The sequence below is a fragment of the Triticum dicoccoides genome, chromosome 6A, assembly GCF_002162155.2.
Source record: "Triticum dicoccoides isolate Atlit2015 ecotype Zavitan chromosome 6A, WEW_v2.0, whole genome shotgun sequence".
Taxonomy (NCBI): domain Eukaryota; kingdom Viridiplantae; phylum Streptophyta; class Magnoliopsida; order Poales; family Poaceae; genus Triticum; species Triticum dicoccoides.
Window position 1 is genome coordinate 89,338,398 of NC_041390.1, and position 15,541 is coordinate 89,353,938.

A 15,541-nucleotide genomic window follows, 5' to 3' on the forward strand; every position below is an offset into this window, starting at 1 on the left:
CTTCGGTATCTTACTCTTGCTTTGACTTTATTTTTCTTTCCCGATAGTTTTCAGTACCTTAAATTTTTACCTGGATGCCATTGAGGAAAGAAAATGAGTGTTGCAATACTCTTTTACGGAAACTCCAGACCTTGATTAAATGGCAATCTATGATGTGGAAGAGGAGAGCAAAATTAATTGGTGCAAACTTGCTGAAGAGAGTAGCATATTCTTTTATACTGCGTCATTTTTTTATTCTAGAAGAAACACCATCGGGTTTTCTTCATTCGATTTCTTCAGATCCTCAATGCTGCCTTTCTCTTTGCATTTTTTATCATACATTTTCCATTCAAAATGAATCAAACCATTGTATAAGCCCTGATATTGCAGCAAATTTTCATTTTTGTACTTGGATTTTTCTTTTTGTGATATTTTTGTCCTTTACCACTTGACTTTAACTTCAGTCCTTTTTTGCATTAACATGTTCAGTTTTGTGTGTGTATGTTTTAACTGTTATTATTAGTCATTTAAGGACTATATAACTTTAAAAAAAGTGCACAGATGGCATGCACAGTGTGCAAAACCTCATGGGCAAATAAGTATGCAACCAGCAAACCATATGCTGTTTTTCTAGTACAGGGATTCAGAACATCATCGGTAGCAATCTATGGGCATCCTCATTTTTCCCATTTAGTTCCATGTTTTTTGTAGTTCTCACCCATGTCTTTTTTCATCCTTTTTATTTTTATTTTCTATCAAATCATCCCATGCTATGAGAGGGATTTCATGAATGTCGCGCTGCCGACAGTATGTGCTTTCAAGCAACAGAGAGACACACATATGTCGTCAAGCTCAATAAAGAACCAGCAAAGAGAGCTTCAAGAGGACTGAGTATGACACCTCACCCGACAGCCCCATATTCTTCAAGCAAGGATGGAAGAAGTTCCTCACAAGAACATGGCTTGGAGTCAGCACCGATGTACTACTTACATTCAAGACCATCCCCCACGACGGAGTCAATTGCAAGAAACCATCACATTTGCAGCTAGGTTTGCAGGAAACCATCAACTTGTTAATCCATCGCAAAAAACACCGAAAAATTTGTTAAGTCGTTGTAAAAAGCACTGATCGGGTGATTTAGCCCATTTAATCACTTTCTGACAAGTAGGACAGGATAGTAACAAGCCGACTTGGCAAAGAATTGACACAAACACCCATGAAATCCAAAACAAAAAGCAATCAACCCCCCCTATGGACAACTACCAGGGAGCTCCTCCATGCCGCGCACTCTCTTCATCCCCTTCTTGTTGCTGCTCGCCGCAGTTTGTCGCCTCCCGCCCGACCTGCAGCGCCTCCGCCCTTGCCTCCCTTGCAGCCCCATCGGACGACCACCTCCGCCACTTGCCTCAAGACGTCCGCCGTCCTATACGACCACAACCCGGTTTGCCAACCACCATGGCCGCCTGCGCCGGTGACCCTGCCTGCAGCCTCCCATGGCGCCCCTCGCTGGAGGTCAACGACAAGCTCACGGGGCGTGCTGCTTCTCGTCCTTGCCTAGGAGCGACGACGTCCGCTCCATGGACTGGCCGCAGAGGTCGGGCAGCCGAGGCCACTCGGATCCTGGCGGCGCACGCAATCGTAAGGTAGGAGAAGGGCATGGCGGCTCAGGGCGTCCGGTTCATCGCGCATGAGGAGGAACTGCTGCGGTAAAAAGCCTGCTGGCAGAGGGACGATACCTCGCCGGAGGTCAGGGGCGCGAGCTCTACCGGAGGTCCTGGCCGGCATCGTGGACGACGCATGGCGTGGAGGAGGAGAAAAGGCGTGGCTGGCGGTGGGCTTTCGGCCGCGGCGACAGGAGCCGGTGGGGGCGGCGCGGTCGGGTGCAAGGGGTGGCGGCTGTAGCCTCCTCCCGATCGGATCCAGAGAAGGGGATCAAGAGCAGGGGGTTGATTGCTTTCTATTTGTGGATCCAGAGGTGTGTATGTAATTATTTTGCCAACTCAGCTCCTTACAAATTGGCCCTACCTGTCAAAAAGTGATTAAATGGGCCAAATCATCCGATCAGTGCTTTTTGCAACGAGTTAACAGATTTTCCAGTGTTTTTTGCAACGGATTAGCGAGCTGGTGGTTTCCTGCAAATCTAGCCGCAAATGTGGTGGTTTCTTGCAATTGACTCCTCATGACGAGCTGGCAATGATACTCGTCCTTCATGTTTTCTGAGAGGTTGAAGATGATGTTCGACAAGTTTTGGGCATTGATGAGTTTTTCTAGTCACTCTTCATGTCCTCTGAGAGGTTGAAGATGATGTTCGACGAGCTCTGGTGGTTTTTCTAATCGTTTCTTAGGTTTTTGTAACTGAAGACATTGCATGTGTGTGCATGCTTGCACATGACTAGAAGCCGCTGGAAGCATTTTATAATTTTCTGTCAACCTTAGTAATGATTATCAGTGTTGAAGTTGTTAGTGTTCTTTTTCTTATTATTTTCTTGGTTCTCTGTTTTAGGCTGCTGTGCCTAGCTATTAGTTGCCCCTATAGCTTGAGTGTTCTTCTACAACAAATCTGAGGAGGTTTTGTTCTCTTCTATATATTGTTGGTTCTTTAGACAATTTGTAATATCTCTCATTTGAGTGTTTGTGTGCAGGAGATAATCCGCCTTTCACTGGTTAGTGTTCAGTTCATTGACACACTTTTCAAGGGAGCAGAAGGTACCTAATTCACTTATTTTTGGACATACTTCCATTTTTGAAGGGCTCAAGGAAAAGTTTGTTTTACTTAAAAAAATTGTGTTAAACAATAGAGGGAGATGAAATTACACTATTTCTTTCTTCAGTTTCCTAGAAGAAAATCATCTACTGTAGTTACCAGGCTTGTATCCATCATTACTCATGTGTCTGCTTTTGTGTGGCTTGTAGCAACTTGAACCTCCTTTTACTTTAAGAATATTCAGTTTATTACCAGTTTGACAGTGGTCTTCAGTTTGTTTTAGCAGGAACTGGTGCAGAGTTTCATGGGAAGTTTTTCCTTGTTGTTTTTGTTACTGTGCTGGGTGCTAACGGGTTCGCAAGCCGCGCGTTAGGGGCAGGCTTTGGCTGGTGTAAAAACAATCCTTTGAGGCTTCATTTGGTTTGGAGGATTTTCATAGAAAAAACATAGAAACAAGTATTCCAGAGGAAATTTTTCTATAGATGCATTCGGTTTGTAGGAAAGGCGTACGGGAATATCGTAGGAATACTACTCATTTCCTGTGTTTTTGGAGAAAACTAGACATCCACTCAAAGCTCATTTTACGCGTAGGAACGAGGCAAATCAATTCCTTAAGATGGCAAGTGCCATCCTATTAAATTCCTATACTAGTCATAATTTCTAGGTTTTAGTTTCCTCCAAACCGAATGAGCCCTGCAAAAGGGGAGAGGGGATTCGACCTGAATCAAGAATGAAAGAAAACCATCTTTTCTCAGGCTGAACCGGGATTGAAAAATACTTACAAGACACGTGTCAAAATTGGACTGGACAAAAAAGGCAACCTAAACCAAATCAAAAAGCAGATGTCTGGAAAATAGACACTCCCAAAATATATCATTGAGTTATTTTTTATCCAAAGTTTTTCTACATGGTCCGTTATATGCACCACAAAAAAATTTCATGACTCTCATTTCATGGGTTGAGAGTTTGCCGAAGTCCACTTTGAACATACCTTCCGTGAGGCCAATTCCGTTGCACATGAGTCGGCAAATATGGCTAAAACTATGTGCTCAACTGGTTGGTTAGATTCCCCACCCCCTAGCATTGTACCTCTCTTTATTAAGGATGTAAATTTGATTGGTAATGAATAAAAAGGTATTTTAGTCGTGAGAAGAAATGTTATCATAAAATATCTTAGCTAATTACTGGACTGTTGATTACCGCAATAGCTATTGATAAGTTGCCTGTTTTTAAAATTTAGGCCACTCAATTCGAGAGAGTAGGAGATGCACTGAGACTGAAGACAGTGGCCCTACAGTGAGGCCTCGAACATGAGCGACCCGGAGCCTGTGACAACACGACAATGGTGTCGTGTGTGGAGAGGAGGTAGAGGTTGACGGTTCAGGTACGGGTGGGGTTGCCATCATTAGAGAAGAACACGAGCTGAAGAGATTTAAAGGGACAACCAGGGTGGATGCACGGCGGCGGGCGGAGGCCAGTGGAGGGCGAGGCGGCAGGTGGCTCGGACGGCGGTAGATCTGACGGATACAAGACAAGATCAACCATTTGATTTGGATCCAGACTCAAAATTGACTTGCTCCAAATGTTTTCTCAAGCAACTTCTGGATAGTCTGTCCCTAAGATTATATTAATCTTGGATTTGTCAGCCTAGTTCTAAGTTACCCCATATACACAAGGACTCTAAGGGTGATCAAGCCATAGAATTTTCATTTGAATTTAGTTATTCTTAAAAATATGTTTTTCTATAATATAGTATAGTTTAGAGGAAAATATCAGGGTGTCCATGCAATTGTTGATAAGACGGTCTTTTATTCTGAACCGACACAATACTCGTGCGTTGCTACGGAACCATAGAAAGATGATGGGATACTACTGGCCCGGAGATCATTAAAAGATGATGGTGCCTTACTACTACTGCATGGTTTATGATTAAAAAGAGGGCGTAAAATAACGAAATTTCATGTTGTACCTTGATGATTTTTAAGTCACCATTGTAGGTCCTTTTGCAAGTTTTACAGTGAGATAACATTTTAATTTTAAAACATAGGAGAATGGGCATGAGTAATTTAAATGCACAAGATCGTGGATTCGGTAGAAGGACAACGTCTATGACCACATTAAATTTGCAATGCGTTCGATGTCTTATGCTATGCTATAGAACTGGAAGAGTTGGGTGGGCAAAGAAATTAAACTCAAATGATTTTGAATTGGAGTTCTATGCGTTTACAATATGTGTTTTTATGAGAGTATTGTTCTCGTATTACAAATATAAGATTTTGAACCGGATGTATATAGACATGTGTTTGTGTGTTTGTTCACTCATTTCAGTCCCGAAGTAGTACATATTGAAATATCAAAACATCTTATATTTGTGAGCGGAGGGAGTAATAAATGTGTTGCATCCTCCTAGAATTACGGTGAAAAAAATGAAAAAAATAGAACCTACCTAGGAAATTATTGTCTAGAAACTTGGTTTCGAAAATTCGAGGATGAGAGAGAGGGAGACAGAGAGAGAGAGAGAGAGAGAGAGTTTTCTTTGATCTACTTTATAAGAGGTGGTCGGTGAACCGGGGTCAGCGTGGTGGGGTGTGCATCGGCATCGTAGGCCACATCAACGTCTGTGTCAGTCCGCGGTGTCAGGGTTGACGGTGGTCGGTGTGGGGGTCGTCGTCAGGAAGGGATTAGGAACGATGGACTCCGTGTCGAGTTGGTTGGGCATGGGCATTGCGGGAGCTTTGTGGCAGCCATTGCATGGAGTGCTCAAATCATAACGAGATTATGTGATGGACTAAACACTTGAACTTTCCTCACCTTTAGATTTTGAATATTCAAGGCGGCACACCGAGTTGACAAACAAGGCCCGCTGCCAGAAAGCAGGCCCGCCAAGAGGTGGAGTTAATTGCATAAAACAACTACTTTGGAGGCTAGTTTTGCAGGAAACATGGATCTACTGGTTTGTGTCCAAAACCACTGATTGCAGCTATTTGTTCTTTTGCAAAAAGCGCTGACCAACGGCTTAGGACGTTTTAAGCATGCATAAAAACTTTTTTTTTGAAAAACTATTGATCATGTATAAGAAAAATATTAATCATATATTTTAAAAATGTTAACCATGCACAATGTTTTTCCTGATATATACTGAAAAGGTACAATATGTACGAAAGAATCATCAAACCCAGGAATTTGAAAAAAATGTTAATAATTTGTATAAAAATAGTGTTAAATGTGTACAAAAGTTGTTCCTGATGTATAAGAAATATTTAGAACATGCATTAAATTTTTTGAACATAAAAACATCAAAATTAAAAAATATTGATCATGTAAAAAATGTTAATAATGTATTTTAGAAATGTTAAATATGTATTAAAAAATGTTCATGATACATACCGAAAATGTACAATATGAATGGACATCAAAATTATTATTTTTAAAATGCTAATTATGTTTTAGAAAATGTTAAACTTGTATAAAAAATATTCCTGATGTATACCTAAAATGTATAAACATACCTAAAAATGTAGACATATGTCGAATAAAAGGAAAAAAATAAAGAAAAACGACGAAGACAAAAAAACGAAAGAAAGAAACAAAAGAAACACCTTAGAAACGAAGAAAAACATGAACCTGAAGAAAACCGTAAAAATCCATGATGAAATGAAGAAAAAAAATCGAAGTAAAACAAAGAAAATTGACGAAAACAAAGAAATAAAAAATAAAGGAAAAATAATAGAAAAGAAAAACCAATAACAATGGAGAAAGGAACAAAAGAAAGGCCGAAGAAGAAAGAAAGGAAAGAAAATACCAGAATAAGACAAAGAAAACGGTGAAAAAACAAAAAACTATGAAGAAAAAAAAACCCGAAAGAAAAGCGCGAGCAAAACGCAGCGCTAACAAACAGGTTGGCCAAATACTGAAGAGAACACGAGAAAGCTTCAGGCGAGACAGACCCTAGCGAAAATGCATCTTGTGTATAGGGCGTGTAGCATTGTGCTAAAGTCCGGTTCTCGTTCGGCCCATGGACCATGGTTTCGGCCGGCGGCCGGTGACTATGAACCGGCGGTTTCGGTCCACGCCCGCCGCCCGTACACTGCATGCACCGCATCAATCCGTCACGCTGAATGCTTTGGAACAGTCAACACAGCTACTGGCACCGTTACTTCATAACCGCCGCACTCTGTAAAATACCCAACATAACTGGCACATACTCTCAAAATAGATGACCCAACCAAAGTTAATACAAAGGAGTAATAAGCAAGATAGAGGCCGAAACTCAAATAGCAATTCACCAGACATGGTTCCGATCAATTGACTGACATTCATACGCATGCCAAAATAAGTTGAACTTCATACGAGCATCCTGCATTCAGTACCATTATTTTGATTCCCATCAGAACTGTCAAGCTAAGCCAAGTGTACTCAGGACCCGGCATATTAGACGTAGGATTTGTGGGAACTGGCTCAACCCTCTAGGGGTGGCCTATCACATATATTTATAATGATACACGATATACATATTACACAGTTGGGCTACGTTACAAAGTCTAACACCCTCCCTCAATCTCAGCTCACTCCTGATGCATCTAGGAGGTTGAGATTGCGCCTACAGACCTCAAACATGGGAGAAGGTAGGGGCTTGGTGAAGACGTCGGCAAGTTGATCCTTTGAGGAGATAAACTTGATCTGTAGTAGCTTCTGTGCAACACGTTCCCTCACAAAATGATAGTCAATCTCAATGTGCTTGGTTCGTGCATGGAACACCGGGTTTGTCGAAAGAAACGTAGCACCGATGATGTCACACCAAAGAACTGAAGGATGTGACTGGGAGATTCCCAGCTCTCGAAGCAAAGACTCAATCCAGATAAGCTCAGCAGTCGCATTGGCAACTGCTTTGTACTTAGCCTCTGTGCTGCTGCGAGAAACAGTGGCTTGCTTGCGCGCACTCCAGGCGATCAAATTAGGACCCAAAAATACAGCATGTCCCCCCGTGGATCGCCTGTCATCTGGACACCCAGCCCAATCAGCATCTGAGAATGCAGAGAGAACAGTAGAGGAACTAGGTCGCAGGTGAAGACCATAGGAGACAGTGAGACACACATAACGAAGAATGCGCTTCACAGCAGACCAGTGCACATCTGTAGGAGCATGAAGATACTGACATACCCTGTTAACCGCAAATGAAAGATCAGAACGGGTGATAGTCAGATACTGCAAGCCACCAACAATACTCCGATACTCCGTAGCATCCGTAGAAGAAATAGGAGAACCAGCAGTGGCCGAGAGCTTATCCGTAGAGGACATGGGCGTGGGTGACGGCTTACACTTGAGCATACCAGCACGGCGCAAGAGATCAAGGGAGTACTTTTTCTGGGTGAGAGCCAAGCTGCCACGAGACTGATGTGCAACCTCAATGCCCAGAAAGAAGTGTAGCTGTCCCAAGTCTTTAACCGCAAAATCTCTGCCAAGAGCAGTCACAAGAGCACCAGCAGCCGTGACAGAAGAACTGACCAGAATAATATCGTCCACGTACACAAGCAAATACACAGTCAGACTGGGGCGCTGAAATAAGAACAGCGAACTGTCAGCTGTCGACGGAACGAATCCATGAGTACGAAGAGCCGAAGCAAGACGAGCATGCCAGGCACGAGGTGCCTGTTTTAGTTCGTAGAGCGCCTTCGTCAGACGACAGAGATGATGAGGCTGATCTGGATCAACAAACCCTGGTGGCTGCCGCATGTAAACCTCCTCTTCAAGCAACCCATGGAGAAAAGCATTCTGCACATCAAGCTGTCGAAGAGACCAACCACGAGAGACTGCAAGAGACAAAAGAAGCCGGATGGTAGTAGGTTTAACAACTGGGTTGAATGTGTCCTCGTAGTCCAGACCCCGTCGCTGCTTAAACCCTCTAGCCACGAGACGCACCTTGTAGCGCTCAATAGACCCGTCCGCATGTCTCTTGACTTTGAAAACCCACTTCGAATCAATAATGTTGACACGAGGCGGAGGAGGAACAAATGTCCATGTCTCATTATGAAGAAGAGCGTTGTACTCTTGCTCCATAGCTGCCCGCCAGTGAGGAATACTCATAGCAACCTCATAGTGGCGTGGTTCATCAGTGGGATCTGCAATAGAATGAGCAAGACAGGCAGCCAAATATGTGACAGTACCATCATGACACTGCTTGGGTTTGACAATACCGATGCGGCTGCGAGTATGCGGGCGTTGCGGTGCAACGGGAACGGGAGCCGGCGGCGCCAACATGGGAGAGGATGACGACAGAGCAGGCGACGGGAGCCGAAGCGAGGGCTCAGGCGAGTCGACTATAGGCCCAGCCGATCCAGGCGAAAGGGGCGGAAGGGACATACGAGTGGTCGACGAAGGCGACGACGGAGGCGAGTCCAGGCGTGGAGGCGGGGACGGAGACCGCTCGAGCCGCCCAGGGGAGAGCGGTGGGGTCGTGGGCCGTGCCTCAACTGTCGTGGACTGTGCCTCGGATGACACCAGCCCAGTGTCGGAGACCAGCGCCGGTCCAGTTGCATGGACGGGCACGGCGCCAGAGGCGGGGTCGACGACAGGTGCATGCATGTGCACTGACCGGTCAACATGCGCGACAGGAGTTGTATCCGAAAGAAGTTCCAGGCGAGCACCACGTCCAACACCTGCACCATGGTTAGGTAACAACACAGGCGAATATGCAACATCTTCAAATTGGCCAAGCATAAGAGGAGATGAATGCATAGATGGTGGTGTGGAAGGTTGCTGCGGCATGGAGGAAAAGGGGAAGACGTTCTCATCAAAGACAACATCACGAGATATATAGACACGATTTGTTGGCACATAAAAGCACTTGTAGCCTTTATGAAGAGAGCTATAACCTAGAAACACACATTTCTTAGACCGAAATTCAAGCTTTCTAGAATTATAGGGACGAAGATGAGGCCAACAAGCACACCCGAACATCTTAAAGAAGGTATAATCAGGAATTTCATGTAAAAGGAGCTCAATAGGAGTTTTCATATTAATGATACGCGTAGGTAGACGGTTAATGAGAAAACATGCTGTAGCAAAGGCATCACTCGAAAAACGAAAAGGTACAGACGCATGAGCCAGGAGTGTGAGTCCGGTCTCAACTATATGTCGATGCTTGCGCTCAACAGCGCCGTTCTGCTGATGTGTATGAGGACATGATAAACGATGAGAGATCCCAAGCTTATTAAAGAAAGCATTGAGGTTGCGATATTCGCCCCCCCCCCAATCAGACTGAACATGAATAATCTTATGCTTGAGAAGACGTTCTACATGCACTTGAAACTGAATGAATATATCAAACACATCAGATTTCCGCTTAAGAAGATAAAACCAGGTAAAGCGACTATAGGCATCAATAAAGCTAACATAATAGTTGTGACAACTCACAGAAGTTTGAGCGGGACAACACAAGTTCAAGAGGACTCGTTACTTGACGAGTAGAAGAAACAAATAGTAACTGATGACTTTTGCCTTGTTGACAGGCATCACACACGAACATCTCCTTATTACTAGACTCAATAGGCAGCTCATGACGGTGAAGTATATGACGAACTATGGGAGTGGCAGGGTGACCAAGGCGAGAGTGCCACTGGGACGGCGACACACGAACACCACTGAAGACACGCGGGGCGGATGAATCCTCCAAGCGGTATAAGCCATGGCTGAGACGACCACTAAGCAGAATTTCCCGGGTGGCTCGATCCTTAACAAAAAGATCAAACGGGTGAAATTCACATAGGACATTGTTATCAAGAGTGAGTTTTGGAATAGATAACAGATTAAGAGTCACCGAGGGGATCCGTAAAATATTACGAAGATGAAGCTGCCTAGATGGATGACTAGTTAAGAGAGATGCTTGACCAACGTGAGAGATGGGCATACCTACACCGTTGGCGGTGTGAACCTTGTCGGGACTGTAATATGGCTGATGGGTGGACAGCTTGGTGAGCTCGTTCGTCATATGATTCGTGGCGCTAGTGTCCATATACCACGCAGGATCAATCGGATATGATGGTGTATAGCCGGGGTCGACGCGTGTATCCTTGCTCTTGGAAGCAACATGAGCAGCAGGAGGGCCAGAGTCCGCCATGGCAAACTATCTCTCATTACCTTTTCCATCGTTGCCAATACCCAGGAAGCTCCGCTGAAACCTCTTGTGGCACCTGGAGGCGACATGCCTCTCACGCCCGCAAAGCTGACAGCGTACAGGGCCTCCGCCCGAGGGTGGCGCTGGCGGGTTGGTGACGCGGGCAGTCGGCGAAGACACAGGGGAGCACTGGCCACGCGAGGCCCAGAAGGCCGCGGGCTGGTCGGCGATGGAGTTGGTGGAGCGGCGAGCTTCGATGCGTTGCTCGGTGAAGAGCAGCCGGGAGAAGAGCTCGTGCGGCGGAAGTGGCGGCTTGGCGTTGTGGACGGCCTCGGCAAGGTTGTCGTAGTCAGCATCAAGGCCCTTAATCACATAGCCGGCGAACTCCTCATCACTCAATGGTCGACCGATAGAGGTCAATATATCCGCCAGGACCTTGAGTTTGTTGAAGTATGTTGTGGCCGAGGAGTCCAGTTTCTTGACATCATCAAGCTTGCTGCGAAGAGCCATCGCGTGAGCAGTGGAGGTCTGGGCAAACGCATGTTCCAGAGTCGTCCACACATCCAAGGAGGAGGCAGCAAAGAGACAAAGGCCAGCGACCCCGTCTCCAAGGGAACCCTGGATGGCGGAGAGGATCGCTTGGTCCTGTTGCACCCACAAACGGTGCACCGGGTTGATGGCCGGGCCATGGACGGTGTGAAGGACCTGCGGCGGACACGGCAGAGAGCCGTCGACATAGCCAAGGAGGGAGCGGCTGTGGAGCAGCGGTAGAACCTTGGCGCGCCAAAACAGGTAGTTGTCCGGCGTGAGACGAGTCGTGATGAGGTTGTCGAAGTGGAACGGCCCGGAGTTCAGGGCAGCGTCGGTGGCAGCTACCGCGGACACCGCCGGGGCTGGGGGTGTCACACCCGCACGCTGATCGTCAGAGCCCCCCGAGGCCGCCGGCATGATGGCGAGTGTCGGGGACGAGCCAGCGGTAGCCGCCGGTGGCGCGAACATCGCGGCGGGGGAGGCCGCCACGGTCGATGGCGCAGGAGACGGCGGGATCGGGGCGGAAAACAGCGAACCCACCGCCGCGGTGCCGAAGAAGTGCGGCGTCGGCGAGGCACCAGTGCGGGCAGGAAGATTCAGCAGGGCGGCCAGCGTTGCGGGTATGGTCCCGGAGCTGGCAGAGTTAGAGGCGGAAGCAGTCATTGCAGCGGCGACGGCGGCGGCCCTAGGGTTGGGGCGCGGCGGCTGAGACGGAGGTGGAGTAGGTCCTAGGTTTAGGCTGATACCATATTAGATGTAAGATTTGTGGGAACTGGCTCAACCCTCTAGGGATGGCCTATCACATATATTTATAATGATACACGATATACATATTACACAGTTAGGCTACGTTACAAAGTCTAACACGACATTAATCAGCAGCTTTGCGCGGGCCTCCGGCCGACATCACGGCGGAGACCTGCAGCACCGACATGTCGCCAGGCGCTTCGTGCACGGACCCGACGAAGAAGGCGGCTTGCCAGAAGCCGGGGCCGGAGCCCATGGGCAGGAACCTCGCTCGCCCCTCGTCACCGAGCCCGAGCCCGGGCATGACGATCTTCACCATGCCGTCGGCCCCGGCCCCGGAGCGGGAGGCCGGGAACAGGGTGGACGCCACTGCGGAGCCGCCTGGCGGGAGGCTACGCAGCCTGGCGTTGTCGTAGTCGGTGAGGACGTGGAGCGAGAGGCGGCGCTGTATCGCCGCACGTGGCATGCGACGCGCCCTGAGCGGAGCCATGCCGGCATTGTCGACGGCGAGGACCGTGATGGGGGCGTTGCGCCGGTTGATGTCGTGCGTGAGGCCGGTGGACGCCAGCAGGCTGGTGAACTCGCCGAGGTCCGGGCGTGCCGCGAGGATGGCGGTGATGTTGTGGGCGACGCCGTGGCACGCCGCCAGGGGCACGGACAGGCCGAACAGGAGGAGCAGGGCGGACGAACACTTGGCGGTGAGGAATGCCATTGTGTACTGCACTACTGCACTTTTGGTGTATGAAAGAGGCGAGCGAGGATCTGAACCGTACCCCTGCTTTTATAGCAAATGGTGGTGGCTTAGCTTGACACACGAGTCCAGTACAAGCTAGTAGTTGCTACTTGGTGTGGAAATTAGTCACCGCTCAGGCTTAGGCTAGTCACAGTGGGAGTAACTTCAATAAAATTTTGCTTATATGACAAGTAGTTAATGAAAGATGGTAACATAATATGTTATTATAACATGAGTTTACAAGTTAATAAATAAAGCCATTTATGATACTACTATTATGTTATTTTGCATTATGAATATAGTAACTTAGACTAATGTCATGTATATGATACTAGTCTAAGTTACTCCCCACTATGATCAATCTTTTAGTGTCGTGTTTACTTACTGCGAATCATGGGTCGCTTGGCGCTTCGACTTTCGTACCGATAATAGAAGCGGATCATATGGATTGGAGGGAAAGCACGCTCATTTAGGGCGACATACGATGTGATGTAGAACCACAACATAGTAGCAAAGGGATCAGATTTAGAAATTTAAATCTGTTCCAAACTTAACTTGAAAATAAAGTATTTTCAAGTTAAGTTTGAAACAGACCTACAGGTACGGTCAGACAACAATGTCCCATTAAGCATGCACTCTGATCCATCAAGGGATGGCCTCATGACCGAGGAAGTGAGGTGAGTTTCATCTACTTCCGTTCTAAATTACTCGCCGCAGAAATAAATGTATCTAGAACTAAAATATATCTAGATACATTCATACATGCGACAAGTAATTTGAAACGAAAGGAATAGCTGAACTGGATTTCTTGGCGGTACACCGGCCTTTCAGCAGGTGTACCCAGTAGGAATATGAATGATCCATGTCGTCATGTGCAATTGGAAACAGGCAATGCCGAGAGAACGAAGCAACCAGACCGACCATATGGCAGGCAGACCTCCGAGTCTCCGAGGAATGCTATGTACGTGCATGTTCGGTTCAAGGTCTGTTCTAAACATTGTTGGACACTCTGAGTCTCTCACTGCACACAGGACCCGCACACTATCCGCGTTTAGGTATTCTTCGGGGGAAAAAAGAACTTGAACGAGCACCACTACTCCACTAGCTACACGTACCAAAATGGACTAGGCAACTTCCGGATACTAACATAGTAGTAGTGCTATATCTTTATTCCACCACCTAGTGTCTAGCTATTTTCATCTCAGAGCAGTTAGGTTCAACCCTCAAAAGTAATAACATAAAAAGAACAGTCAGTTTCGGGAGCTTTTCCATCGCAGTGATAGCAATTTATTCAAGATCGACCATTACATGGCAGGCAAACCTCAAGAGATCATGGACATATCGAGATCGTCGATGGTACAAAACCTCACACACGTCACAACCTCCGGGCCCAGTTTCTATGCAGTGTACGTCACAAGATTTGTGAAACATTCTTAAATTTTGACCACAACATGTTGATGTCATATGAAGTCATCATGCCTTCGTGTTTCAAGACTTTATTTTCATTTATTGGAATTAAAAAACCAATTAACTCCATGTTTAGTGTCGAATCTTGGCACCCAGATGTCTGCAATTCCTTTTTTTTTCATGGATAAGGCCTAAACATAAACTAAAGAACATAAACAACAATTTCAATTTTTCTAACCTTTTCATGCACTTGTAGTTCAAAATTTTATTTATATTGATAAAATGCCTAGAAATGCAATAAACAACTTAAATATAACAAACGAACCGCGAAAAATGACAAAATTTGACATGGAACATGCATGTAATGGTGTATGTTCAGTGTAGAAAACATTTCAAGCTCAGCCGATGAAGCAGTGGTCGCTTTGTCTTCAAACCTGACCAGTGGATCCCTCTTGAAACCTAGATTCTTCATCGGAGAGTGCCCAGTTTCTAAGCATTGTACGTCACAAGAATTGTGAAACCTTCTGAATTTTCACCACAACATGTCAATGCCATATGAGGGCACCATGGCAATTTTCATGTTTTCCAAGCTTTGTTTGCATTTTTGGGAATTAAAAGGCCAATAAACTCCAGGTTCGGCGTTGAGCCTTGGCAACCAGATGTTAGGAGTTTCTTCCCTTTTCTTGGATAAGGCCAAAATATGGCCTAAAGAACACAAATATTATTTTTCAACCCAATTTTGCCATTTGTTTCATGCACTTGTGGTTCAAATTTGAATTATATGTAGTAAATGCATGAAAAGTACAATAAGTGATTTACTTATAGCAAAGGAACTTCTTAAAATTCCAAATCTTGACATAGACATTCTAATGGTGTATCTTGAGTGTACAAAAAAAAATCAAGGTTAACTGATGAAGCAACCACCACTTTTTCTTCAAACCTGAGCCCCTGTCTCTCGAAACCTGGATTCTTACCTGGAGATGGCCCTATTCCTAAGTAGTATACATCACAACTTCTGGGAAGCTTCTAATTTTTTGCCACAATATGTTGAAGCAATATAAGGGCATCATGCAAAGTTTCATGTTTTCAGATTTTGTTTGCATTTTCCATAATGAAAGAACTAATAAACTCCATGTTCACGGTCGAGTCTTGGCACCCCAATGTTTGAAATTTCTTCCATTTTCTTGGATATGGCCCATACATAGACTAAAGAAAACAAATATGATTTTTCAACTCAACTTTGCCATTTTTTCATCCACTTACGGTTCAAATTTGAATTATATTCGCCAAATGCCTAAAAATGCACTAGATGACTACATAAGGGAAT

The 15,541-nt window shown here is 45.7% G+C and overlaps 1 protein-coding gene across 4 annotated transcripts; it reads left to right on the plus strand.

The window, feature by feature from the left end:
- Positions 1-1,061: 1,061 nt before the first annotated feature.
- LOC119315201 lies at positions 1,062-4,402 on the plus strand. Of its 4 annotated transcripts, XR_005152626.1 has the most exons (4): positions 1,062-1,954; positions 2,483-2,547; positions 2,622-2,685; positions 3,924-4,402. XR_005152626.1 is itself a non-coding variant. In XM_037589872.1 (3 exons), exons 1-3 carry the CDS (start codon positions 1,667-1,669, stop codon positions 3,995-3,997), a joined length of 426 nt encoding a protein of 141 aa, XP_037445769.1. In that variant the 5' UTR covers positions 1,063-1,666; the 3' UTR covers positions 3,998-4,402. The 4 variants fall into 4 exon arrangements, 1 of the variants encoding a protein (XP_037445769.1); XR_005152625.1 differs by having other exon boundaries at positions 2,483-2,685; XM_037589872.1 differs by lacking the exon at positions 2,483-2,547 and having other exon boundaries at positions 1,063-1,954.
- Positions 4,403-15,541: the final 11,139 nt, after the last annotated feature.